Source organism: Rhinolophus ferrumequinum, chromosome 17, assembly GCF_004115265.2.
Source record: "Rhinolophus ferrumequinum isolate MPI-CBG mRhiFer1 chromosome 17, mRhiFer1_v1.p, whole genome shotgun sequence".
NCBI lineage: Eukaryota > Metazoa > Chordata > Mammalia > Chiroptera > Rhinolophidae > Rhinolophus > Rhinolophus ferrumequinum.
This window is the reverse complement of record NC_046300.1, coordinates 32,267,315-32,279,011: the sequence shown is the minus strand read 5'-3', so window position 1 is coordinate 32,279,011 and position 11,697 is coordinate 32,267,315. Positions and strand designations below refer to the sequence as shown.

Here is an 11,697-nt window from a genome sequence, read left to right as displayed (position 1 = left end):
AGAGGCCTTGCCTCTCCCTGCCCTAGAGCTTAACAACTGATCAATCCCCTGCCTGGCATGTCCCCTGTCCCAGTTCCCTGCTTCAGATAATTACCCTGAAACTTATGCTTGCTTACTAGTTATAATACACCCCCTCCCCACACATCACTGCTCCTGCGTTGATGACCACATTGGAGAGCCACATTACCAGAGGGGAGGAGGCTCCATGCAGACTCCTGGAACCATCACGTGGCCTCTGGAGGAACGCCCAGATTTTCCCTTACAAGCCCCAAGCCGGTCTCAGAATGTGAAGGTAGTTTTTGGAGGTGCTAACCCACTGCCTTCTCAGTCCACCGGTGCTCTGATGATATCCGCTTATTCTATGACCCAACTCCTGTGTCGGTCTATTGGCTGAGCAGTGCAGGCAGCACGAGCCCAGACTCATTTGGCCTCTGGATTCAGGCCCACTTCAGGTAGAAGGATGACAACTTCAAAGCCGGCATCACAGCAGGATCTGCTGTCCAAAACTCTCTGATTTTAATCCTGTCAACTTAATGCTTAGATCTATGGGTAGAGTACCTACCTGGAGCTGTGTATCGAGGTAGGGCGGGCCTGCCACAGGGGTCTCTGACCCCAAGCGCCTTCTCATAATAAATATTTTGAGACAATTGGTGGCAGAAGGAAATTTCAAGTGTCTATCCCTTTCATGTATTTATTACACCATGGTCACAGAATGTGGCATATACGCTATCATTTCAGAGAGGGTGGTACAAGACTGGAAAGAATTTACTGAGGTTTTCCAAGGCCCATTTTATGATTAATTTGGTAAATGTTCCCTGGGTCCTTAAAGGTGTATTTTCTGCTTCAAGTTACAGAGTTCAAAGTTTATCTTTTAGGTAAAAGATATTATTTTGTTGACCTTTGTGCATGTTTTTTTATTTGGAGTATGGAGATAAGCGCATCTCTATCTCATGATCGTTTCAAGGACTGAACATGTTAATACATGAAAAGAGCTTAGAAGGGTGCCCACCACACAGTAAGCGCTGCCAAAATGTTAATTGTTCCCTTCACTGCGATAATTTTTAGATCCTATATTCCATTCTTACACTATGACATTTTATCTGCCGAGGACTGAAGAAGTGTGTTTGTGGTCTCCCAATACTCTTCTGTCGATTTCTCCTTGCATTTTTCAAGATTTTGCTGTATATAATCTGAAATTCATGTAATCATTGTGGATAACCTCTTGATCAATTAAAGAATTCTTAGTTTCACCTAATGCTTTTAGTTTGGCTTAAATTCTGATGCCATTCACTAATTTCATCACATATAAAATATTTTTTCTCTATTTAAAAAAAAATTCATTTGTATGGGGTAGAGAGTTTGGGGAAAAACATCTGTTTTCTGTGCAATAAACAAACTCATAGCAAACATCCCTTCCCACTTCTCCACCTTTGCCCTGGTCTGTTTTCCCTTAGTAGTCTCCAAAGGCCCAAGCAACTGCAGAAGGGGACAGCCACTCTTTCCTCAAATGTTTTTGCCAAAAAGCAGCAGCTTTGCCAATAGCTCCTGAGGCGCAACACAGCATGGGGCCCAAAAGTGTTAAAACACAGCACCCGCAGCCTCATACTCAAGGAAGAAGCACAGAATTGAGAATGAGAATGTCTTGCTGACAATGCTGAGAAAGGCAGAAATACTCGTATGTGTTTTGGGGGAGGCAGCCCAGGCCACTCACCTTCCGTCGAATAAAATGGACCAACAAGCAGGGGCAAAACGTGGATGGCTTTGGGGGCTGAAAGAGTGCTGGATGTGGCCCTTCAAAGCTGTATCCCAAGTGTGGCCGCATTTATCCCTCACCACAGGAACCACAAACCAGTATTCCAGGTGAGGAAAGGAGTCACCACAGCAGCAGGTGAAGGGGAGAATTGCTAGAAGAATTGCTAGAAGCCTCCCATCTTCTACCAGATGATTGGTTTAACAAGGCTAAGGAAATCCTAGGTGAGCAGCCATGCTGGGTTTCCTTATCCTGCAGCAGGACGGTAGTGGGCGATGGGGAGGTAACCAGATGCTGAGTTTGCTTCCCCTCCCACCTCCTCCCCTATGGACCGAAGGGCCACGGGGAATGAAACGGACTCCAGCCACAGATGGATGAACACTGGGAGTGCTCGCTGAGATGGGATCTACTAACTGGGAGGGAGGGAATGTGTGCAGGAAGATAAAGGAAAAGTCCTGGACTCTCCCCACCAACAGTTACCAGAAACCTAAAAAAATAAGGAATTGAGTATAAGCACTGACTGAACCGCCAGCAGGCACTGAGACTCGGCCCTGGCACTCTCGAGCAGAGTGAGGTGAAGTACTGTACAAGTGTTGTACGATTGGTGTGCGAGGCTGGAACACATCACATCTGTAAAGGAGCTCCTGTGCGGCCCTGCCCGGGCCTGGTTCCTGAGGTAGGGGAGCTGACAGCGGTGCAACCACGGACAAGTCAGTCCCATCTCTCTAGGCCTCCGGGGCCTCGCCTCCCCTGAAGAGAAGTACTGACGGCGATGTGATAGAAACAGATGAGACCCATTCAGGCTGTGTCTCCGGGAGGCACTCAAGTGTCCGTTCCCTCCAGCTGGCCTACCCTGAGCGTTTAACCTCGAGTCTACAAAAGGCCCAGGGTTAGGTTAGGAGGAAGACAGACTCTCTCGGTATCTCCCTGATCTTGGAAGCTCCTCCCCTGCCCCACCTTCAAAGGCCAACAACTGCCGCTGGGCCCAGGGGCTCTCTGGTGCATTCCAGACCAATACTCACTAGTCTAATTGCACTGGCCTTTTCCCATTTCTAGACGCGCTCTGGTAAATTAAAGATGGCTGCAAATCCTCTGTGTACCAACCCCTGCCCTCTCAATTGAGAAATGGAGGCTAATTTCCCTACCCTTGTTTTGGGTTAATTTGCGAAGATTTTTCCTCAGGGCCTAAACACACGCTACTCCCTGGAATATCTAGAATACTCTTCCCACACTCCTACCTGGTTACTTCCTTCTCAACCTTCAGCTTAAACGCTCTTCAGAGAAGGCCCTTCCAGACCACCTCAACTAAAAGTAAAAATATCAAGGTGGGACCTGTATCAATCCATAAATAAAACAAGTAAATACACATCATAATTGAAATTATTACTCTTATCTTCTTCTACAGCAGGGGTTGGTAACCTAAGGCCCATAGGCTGGCCACCTCCTTTTAAAAATAGTTTTATTGGAACACAGCCACACTCATTTATATATGTATTGTCCATTACTACTTCTGACGTGGCAGAACTGAATAGTTGCTACAAAGACCACGTAGTCCAATAAAGCCTAAAATATTTACCATTTGGCCCCCAAAAGCTTCCTGACTTCAAAGAGAGCAAGGCCTATGGCTTCTCATCCGTAGATTTCCAATACCTCATACAGATTGTTGAAAGAACCAAAGGGCCGTGAAGCCCAGCTATAAGCACTTCTTTACTGGGAGACTCTTTTAGTCAGAGCAGGGCTAGACCAGGGCTGGGTCAGTTCCCTTCTGATGTCTCCAGAGTCTAAGGGGTCCCAAAGATGAAAGCACTGGAGGAGATGCTGAACTCAGGACTCAGAACTCTCAAGTCCCAGGTCAGTCCAAGGGGACCAAGCCATTTCCTCACCCCTTCTACTCAGTTTCAGAAGAGGGCAGGAGGCTTGTTAGGACCCTCCACCACCTTTCAGAAGTATATTGCTTTGGCCATCTCCAGGCCACTTTCAGAGGGGAAAAAGGGACCTTTGCTTCCCTGTCCTCCCCAACAAGCATGGGCTGGGCTAGACTCTGGAGAACAACCATGTAGGAGTGTGGGAAGAGCCCCTTCCCTGGTTCAGAAATTCCTCCCCAGCAAGGAGATGGGTACTGGGACAACCTAGGCCCCACACAGGCCACTTCCTGGTTAAACTTTGGGAGTCAGGGAGGCATCAGCTTGCGTGTGGGCACAGACTGTACATTCACATGTCAGGGCTGCCAGGTTATGTCCATGCAAATGTATCGGGTAGAGGCAGGCTCTGAGAACTTGCCAGGGCCTTTGGGATGAGCTGCAGACTTTTGCCCCTAATGCTACAAGTTGCTGGGGGCCCTCTGCTTAGAACATATGGTACATACTTCAGTTAACCTGTTACCACCTATCAGGCCCAGGCCCAGCATAGAAAACATTCCCTTTCTTCTCCCTCCCTCTCAGTACAAAGGTCTTGATCTCAGGTCCCATGGGTCCTTGGGGGGCTCCTCTGGTGAAAAGCTGAGATCTTAATGCTTGAAGACAGAGCCAGATTCCAGCAGTCCCAAGTCCTGGAGGGTTTCTAGCAGTTGCTCCCGTGCAGTTCCAATAAAGGTATTCTCCAGGAAGGCAGGCAGGCCTCCCACACCGTCATGCAGGGTATACAGGGGCACCCGCACCAGGCCCAGCACCTGTGAAAGGAGGAAAACAAGGAGACACTGGGAACCCAGGTAGCTCAGCCCAGCCAGGTCTTTCTAGATCGGACACCTCACCCCTTATCAGTCCAGCAGAACCAGGCGTGAGAACTCATATTTCAATACAGCCTCATGCAGTGGGCCCAGCTCTCTGCAGACAAGTCATGTCATCTAGTTCCATAAATGCCAATCTTTCCCATACCACTGAAACTTGAGTGGCTCCTGCCTCCAGGATGCCTGCTTGGCCCTGCATCAGTAGGTCTCAAAACATGGTACCCAGACCAGCCACATCAGCACCATTTAGGAACTTCTGAAACATGCAAATTCTCAAGTCCTTCTCTCCCTTCCCACACTGAACCAGCAATTCTGGGAGTGGGGCCAGTAAGTACTGCGTTAATAAGCCTCCCAGACGACTCTGTTGCCGCCAAAGTTTGAGAACCATTTCCATGCACGATCTGTCTCCCTACTCCCCTAGCCTAAGTGCCAAGATTTCCCCACAAAGTATCAGGCCACATCTCCTATGCAAGAAAAACAGGGGCCTAGGGTGCAATGCCTGGACATTTTTCAATGAGGAGCAGAAGAGAAGCTTGGATGGGTGTGTTCTAGAGAGTTAGCTACAGAGGCCAGTAAAACGGGAAGACGGGAGAGGCCTTCGCTGGGAGACCAGAATGGCTATAGTCAGTCACTCAGACGAAAGAAGACCAACACTTCAACTACACCAGGAAACTGAAGGAGAGGCTTTCGGGGTAGGGAGGACATGGGGGTGGGGTTCCCGGGCTGGCCCCACCTCCAGCCCGTGGTCCTTGGCATGCGGGGCGCCCATCTCCACTGCAGTCATCTGCTCCTGCGACAGACACTTGACATAGAAGTGGGTCACGATGTGCTGGCCGGATATGGCACGCGAGTGACGGTGGTCTGCGCGCTCCACTCGGAAGGCGGCCGCACCCTCGCCCAGCTCCTCGACCAGCTCGCGGTTCAGTCCATCCTCCAGGCTTTCCTTCCGCAACTGCACGAAACCTCCGGGGAAGCCCAGGCGCCCATCAAAGCGCATCTGCATCTGCGGGAGAGGGAAGCCGGGATTGCTTAAGAAGCCAGAGGCGGGCACCCCCGGGAGGTCGCAGGGCAGACAGTAGTCTCGCGCGCCCCCATCTCACCAGTACTGCATAACGCAGTGGGATGCGGCCGAACAGCTTTCCGGGGTCCGGCGCGTAGAGCAGCACGTGGCACGCGTGTCGCCAGTTAGGCCCCAGCGCCAGGGACTCCTCCAGCGCCAGCTTGCGGACCCCGGCCATCGCCGGAAGCTTTCCCCAGAGCTGTCCTGAAGGCCCACGTGTGCTGGCTGACGGGCCTCATCCTGGACCAATCCTGGAGCCTGGGCGGGGCGGCCAGGCCCAATCCCTGGCCCAGGGGCGGGGTCTAGGCGAACGAATTTGGGGTGCGGCGCAGTGATCTGCTAGGGCGGGGCTTGCAATCCCTGTGAAGTCGTTGGCCCGGGAACACGAGGGAAACCAAAACCGTCCTGTGGATTGGACCTCGGGCTCAGGCGGGGCTAAGATGTGGCGGGCGTCCAGGACGCGGAGGGAGGCAGGTAAATAGTGCTGACGTCACAGCCAAGCACCTCTGGGACCTCCCGAGCGCACCTGGAGAGTGGGATGCGAGTAAGAGTTTGTAGCCCGAGCAGGATTTAATTAGGGACGAATCCTGGGAGGCGGGGGACACACAGGGAGCGTTCAGGGAACTACATGTGGTTCGTCTGGGTGGTACACGAAGCACGGGGACTGGGGTGGGCGTCAGGAAAGAATTGAGGCGGAGTTGGCCTCAGAGACGTGGCCTATCTTAGGACTTGGGGAATGGAGAAGAACGATAGGTGTAACAGCTGTCCGGAGTGGTGGGATTGAGGGGACTCAGTGGCTGCTTGACCGTTTGGGGAGAATTGTGCTAGGATGAGATCAGAGTTTCTGCTCTGGGTAGATGACAATGTCATTTTTTTGAGATGAGAATGGTAGGAGGGAATGGTCAGTGATAACTGTAGTTCTAGTCAGGAATTGATTGGGGGATAGATAGGATCGATGACATTTTCCAAGGAAGGATAAGTGAGGAGATCTGTGGGTTAAGCCCTGTGGGCACAGGAAGGTGAATGAGGACGGTTCAGAGGTAGAAGATGTGCGTAAGTCTTTCTTGACTGTCTCACACATTCTCAAACCACTGGGCTGTGAAGGAAGGTGGGGAAGAGCCCACCCCCAGGGCTGGGAGCTACTCAGGCTAATGCTGAGGAACAGGGATTCAGGATCTCTCCCCACAAGTTGGCCTTACCCCCTTTTTCCATCCGTGCAGATGGCCTCTACATCAAGAGTCAGTATTTATTACACAAAGGAAAGGAGGAGGCAGCTTGTGAGAGGGCCTGTCTTAAAGTCACAGTCTGTAAGTGACAGCACGGGATTGGAAAGAGCTCAAGTAGTCACCAGACACAGGCTTGTGACCTTATCAAATCATTTAAGTCTCAGATGTGCAGTTTCTCATCTGTTCAATGGAGGTGATACCAACCTATTTAGGGATATTGAGAGGTTTAAAGCACTTAGAACAGTGCCAGCGCCAGGTAAATGTAGCCATTCTTGGAGTCGGGGGGTCAGGAGGCGGCAGAGTGCTGTCTTAGGTTAAAGACCTGTCAGTTGGAACTCAGCCACACTCACCGGGCCTCAGTATCCCAAGGGGACAGTGAGATGTCCCTGGCATCTTTCCTAACTTAGTCTTCTGAATGACATAGCAGAGATGGTGCCTACCAACATCAAGCAACATCAAGCATCAAGGTGATGAAACTGGAGGTGTGACACAACTTACTAGCCTATTAGAGTTCAAGGGACGTTGGAAATGTCCTAATTAAACATTAGAATCACCTTGCAAAAATCTCATAAAAACTCTCAGTTCCAGGGTTCCACTCCAGGCTAACTGGATCAGAATCTCTGGCAGTGATTCTGAGACTTAGGTGGTTTTTAAATGTGTTTCAGGTGACTCTAATAAGCAACCAGGGTTGAGGATCAGTACCCCTAACATTCTAAAGATGATTTGGTTTCTCCCCTAGACTGGCTTTTTTAAAGGACTTAGGATCAAACGTGCCCTTTCTAGAGCTTCAGGCTGTTGTGTTTTTCTTTCCTGGTTGCTTGCGGAGGCTTTTAAAGATGGATTCCACTATTTCTAAGGCAACTTGAAAAACTGAAACCAATGCAACAGCTATCCAAGAACTAATGACTAGAGACCAGAGCTTTTTCAGATGGATGAATATGGAAGTCCTCAAGCCTCCTCAACCTTGCCTCGCTTTTCCACCTGCTCTTTGCCTCCGCCAGGAGAGCCCAGCTTCCATGCCCCTTCCCCCATTCCCCATTTTACCATCCTGGGGCAGATTACCCAGGATGAAGGCTGGAGGTAGATCACTGAGCAATGCCATGTGCCTCAAGAGCTACTCTAACAAGTTCATAGTGGTACTCAAGACCAAAACTCAGTGGTCAGCCTTGGAGGATGCTAGGGAATTAATTCATTATTTTAAAATCAGTGAGGAAAAGAATTAAGCATTTATCCTGTCTTTTTTATATGGGCTCTACCTTAGGGCTACCAAATACAGAGGTGCCAAAAAAATGTATACATATTTTAAGAAAGGAAAAATGTATTAAAATTGTAATACTCAATATATACCGATAATGAAAGATGAATACAAGTCACGTTTGATTTCTGCAATTATAAGAGGTGCTCAAAGTGGTTACCATCAGCGTCCAGACACTTCTGATTACGGCGAACTGCTTGAGCAACGTTGACCAGTGTCTGCTTGTATACATTTTTTTGGCAACACCTGGTAGTTGGTGAGGGGGTTTCTTTTTATATAGAGTACATTCCCATTAATCAAAGAAGAAAGACAGAGCCAATCAAAATTACCATTTTTAAATTTTAAACAATTAATAGATCCTAGAGATTGATTATCAATGGGTGATAACATCACTGAAAAAAAACCAGCTATTTTATGCCTCATGATGGAAGCACACACCCCTTCCTATGAAATATTCTTGCTAAAAAATTTGAATTTGAATCTGGATCTGATTTCCATTTTATAAGAAATACAAAAGAACATCTTTAAACATCAAGAAGAAGCTAGAATGATCCATGTGATAGTGGATTGAGTTGGAGACATCAGTATGAATTTGTGTTTAACTTAATTTAGATACAGATGGTTACATATAAAAATATTTATAGATGTGTGTATATACAAAGCTTAATATACATGTATATTTGCTTGCTCAATCACCTGAGGCCCTAAAAGCAATGATACCCCAGTAGCAATAAGCACACCTAGTGCCCAATTTACTGGAGATTTCTAATTCTCCAGTAAAAGGAACCAAGACTCATTGGAGAAATGGCTGATTCAAGCAGTGGGGTGGGAAATATACATGATAGCTTCATGATGATCCTGGAGTATCTTGTGATGCCAGAAAGTAAGGAAGTACACCAAAAAAAAAAAATTAATAAAAAAAAAACACTGATGGAAACATGTCAAATGGACAGGGACAGAGGAGCCAACTGAAAGAGTTCCCAATGGCCAAAGCTGAAGCAATTTGAGCAACAAAATAAAGCAGTATTGGATTGTAATTCAAAGTCTCAAATATGTACAGGTCCATATTAATATAAATAATTAATAAGTTAATAAATGGGTGAGAAGAGACAAATCTCCATGCAGAAGAGTCTGAAAAAAATGCAGATACTCTACCCTAAAGGAGGTGGAGCATAGCTGCTCACTCCTCACATGTGGGCTGTGAATAGTGACTTCCTTCCAAAGAGGCAGTATGGGAATAGGTGTGTGTGTTGGCGAAGGGGGCAATTTGCAACTCTGGGGAAACCTAACAAACATTACCTTTGCTAGGCGACCAAGGTCACCATCAACAATGACAGGTCATGTTGATGGTATGTACCCATGATGCGATATGATGAAAGTGGTACTTAATGTCAGTGGTCTTCTAAAATGATATAACCGCAGTCTAATCATGAAAAAAGCATTAAATCCCAGTGGAGGGTCATTCTACAAAATGCCTGACCAGCATGCTGCAAAACTGTTATGGTCACCAAACAAGGAAAGCCTGAGAAACTGTCACAACAGAGGACCCTAAGGATTCATGACTACTAAATGTCATGCGGAATCCTGGGTAGGATTCTAGATCAGGGATAGGATGTTAGATAAAAGCTAAGGAAATCCGAATAAAGTATGGACTTTGATTAATAGTCATGTATCGGTTTTGGTCCATTATTGTCACAAATATACCATACTAATATAACATGTTAAAAATGGGAATCTGGGTGGACTATATGGGAACTCTACCTTCAGTTTTTCTGTAAATATAAAACTTCTAAAAAATAAAGTTTATTAGTAAAAAATCAGGGGGATGCAATCAGTAAAATCTAGACTGAAGGAAACTTTACAAGACAAATGACCTGGTTTCTTCAACAAATGAATTACAAGGATAAAAGAGATGGAGGCCAAATCGACACAATAGATTGAGGAAACATATCACTTGAAGCTATTGGGCTTTATTTGGATCCCAATTTGAAGAAACAGAAATAGTGATGGAAATGTGAATACTGACTGGATATTTGATATATAGGAATTACTGACCATTTTTTACGTGTGGTAATATTGTGGCTTTTTAAAAAAGGATTCTTTATCTTTCAGAGACACATACTGAAACATTTATGAATGATATGATAAAAATAATCCAGTCGGGGGTAGTGGGTGAGAATATAAATAAAATAAGATTGGCCATGAATTGATCATTTTTGAAGCTGAGTGATGGTTCTATAACAAGGGCTTATTATATTATTCTCTTTACTTTTGTATAGTTTGACGTTTTCCATAGCAAAAAATTAAAAATAAAAAGATCTTTGGCTTCTCATGAAGTTAAAGGTAAAGGTTATAATTTACATTTGAATAAATCTTTGCATTTCACAAAACCCTTTTACAGACAAGATCCTTTTTGGTCCAGGAGCGAGAGGTTAGGGACTAATCTCACTTTTTAGGCAGGAGACTGCGACCAACATCTACCATCTCCAGGAAATTTAAAATCATTCCATTTAATCCTCCTAACATTTTCCAGGTATTTCAAATGCAGAGCCAAGGTTGAGAACCACTGACTTTGAAGAATATACAGTGGTGGCGGGCGGGGAGGAGGTGCCACCAGCAGAAAGCTGCCAGCTAGAGTCAGTTGGGCTTTATCCAACAGGATTTCATAAAAGGGCTAGATGCTGTTATTATTTTTCAGGCATTCACATACCTGAAATCACAATCAGCAGCCTTAAAGGAGGTGGCTTTCTACAGAAGCCAGCCCTGTTCTTGGTTGTTTGCAGGTCCAGCATCAAAAAGATCCACTGCTGTGTCTGGAGCTCATTAGGTGGACCCATTCCACTATAAGGAAACATTTCAGACACCTCCAGCTACATGCCTGGACCTCTTCACCTGAATACTCTACAAGCACCTCAAACCTACGTAACACACAGGAGTGAACTCGGTACTTCGCTCCCACCCACCTGCATTTCCTGTGTTCCCAGCACCTGCCCAGTCACCCAGGCCTGAAACCTTGAAATCCTCACAGACAACTCCTTCATCCTCATCTAGTCGGTCTTCTCAGTTCCCTCTCATCGTCTCTGCTCTCAATGCCCTGACTTCCTCAGATGAAGGTCAGGCCTTCATCCTTTCTCACCTCGACGACAGCCTCCTAACTGCTTCCCTGTCCTGCCTCCAGTCTCACTCTCTCCAAACCTGTGCTCCGCAGGACTTAATGATCCAGCTAAAAGCCATTCCCTGTCGATACCTGTTCAGGGGCTGCCCCTTTCTACAGGAAACAGGAGAGCAAACTGAACAGCTCAGATGTGAGCTTTGCTTTCTATACTTGTGTGGCTGAAACGTAAACTGTAGTGACTTAACACAACAATAAACACATGATCTCACAGTGTCTGTGGGTCAGAAATTAAGGAGAGGTGTAGCTGGATGTTCTGGCTCAGGTTTTCCCCATGAGGTTTTTGTCCAGATGTCAGCCAGAGCTGCAGTCAAATGAAGGCTTGACTGGGGCTGGAGAATTTGCTTCCCAGATGGTTCACGGACATCGCCCAAAGCTGGTGCTGGCTGGAGGCAAAAGCCTGTTTCACGCCACACAGATCTCTCCATAGGATTGCTTGAGTGTCGTCATGACGTGGTAGCCAGCTTCCTTCAGAGTGAGTGACCCAAGAGAAAACAAGACGGAATCCA

General features: G+C 46.9%; 1 protein-coding gene across 1 annotated transcript; it reads right to left on the bottom strand.

Moving 5' to 3' along the window:
• Positions 1-3,192: 3,192 nt before the first annotated feature.
• Positions 3,193-5,764, bottom strand: NUDT16 (nudix hydrolase 16). The gene is made up of 3 exons (XM_033133035.1): positions 5,576-5,764; positions 5,209-5,478; positions 3,193-4,418 (listed from the first exon to the last, which is right to left on the bottom strand). The coding sequence occupies exons 1-3, from the start codon at positions 5,711-5,713 to the stop codon at positions 4,257-4,259; spliced, it is 570 nt and encodes a 189-aa protein (XP_032988926.1). The 5' UTR covers positions 5,714-5,764; the 3' UTR covers positions 3,193-4,256.
• Positions 5,765-11,697: the final 5,933 nt, after the last annotated feature.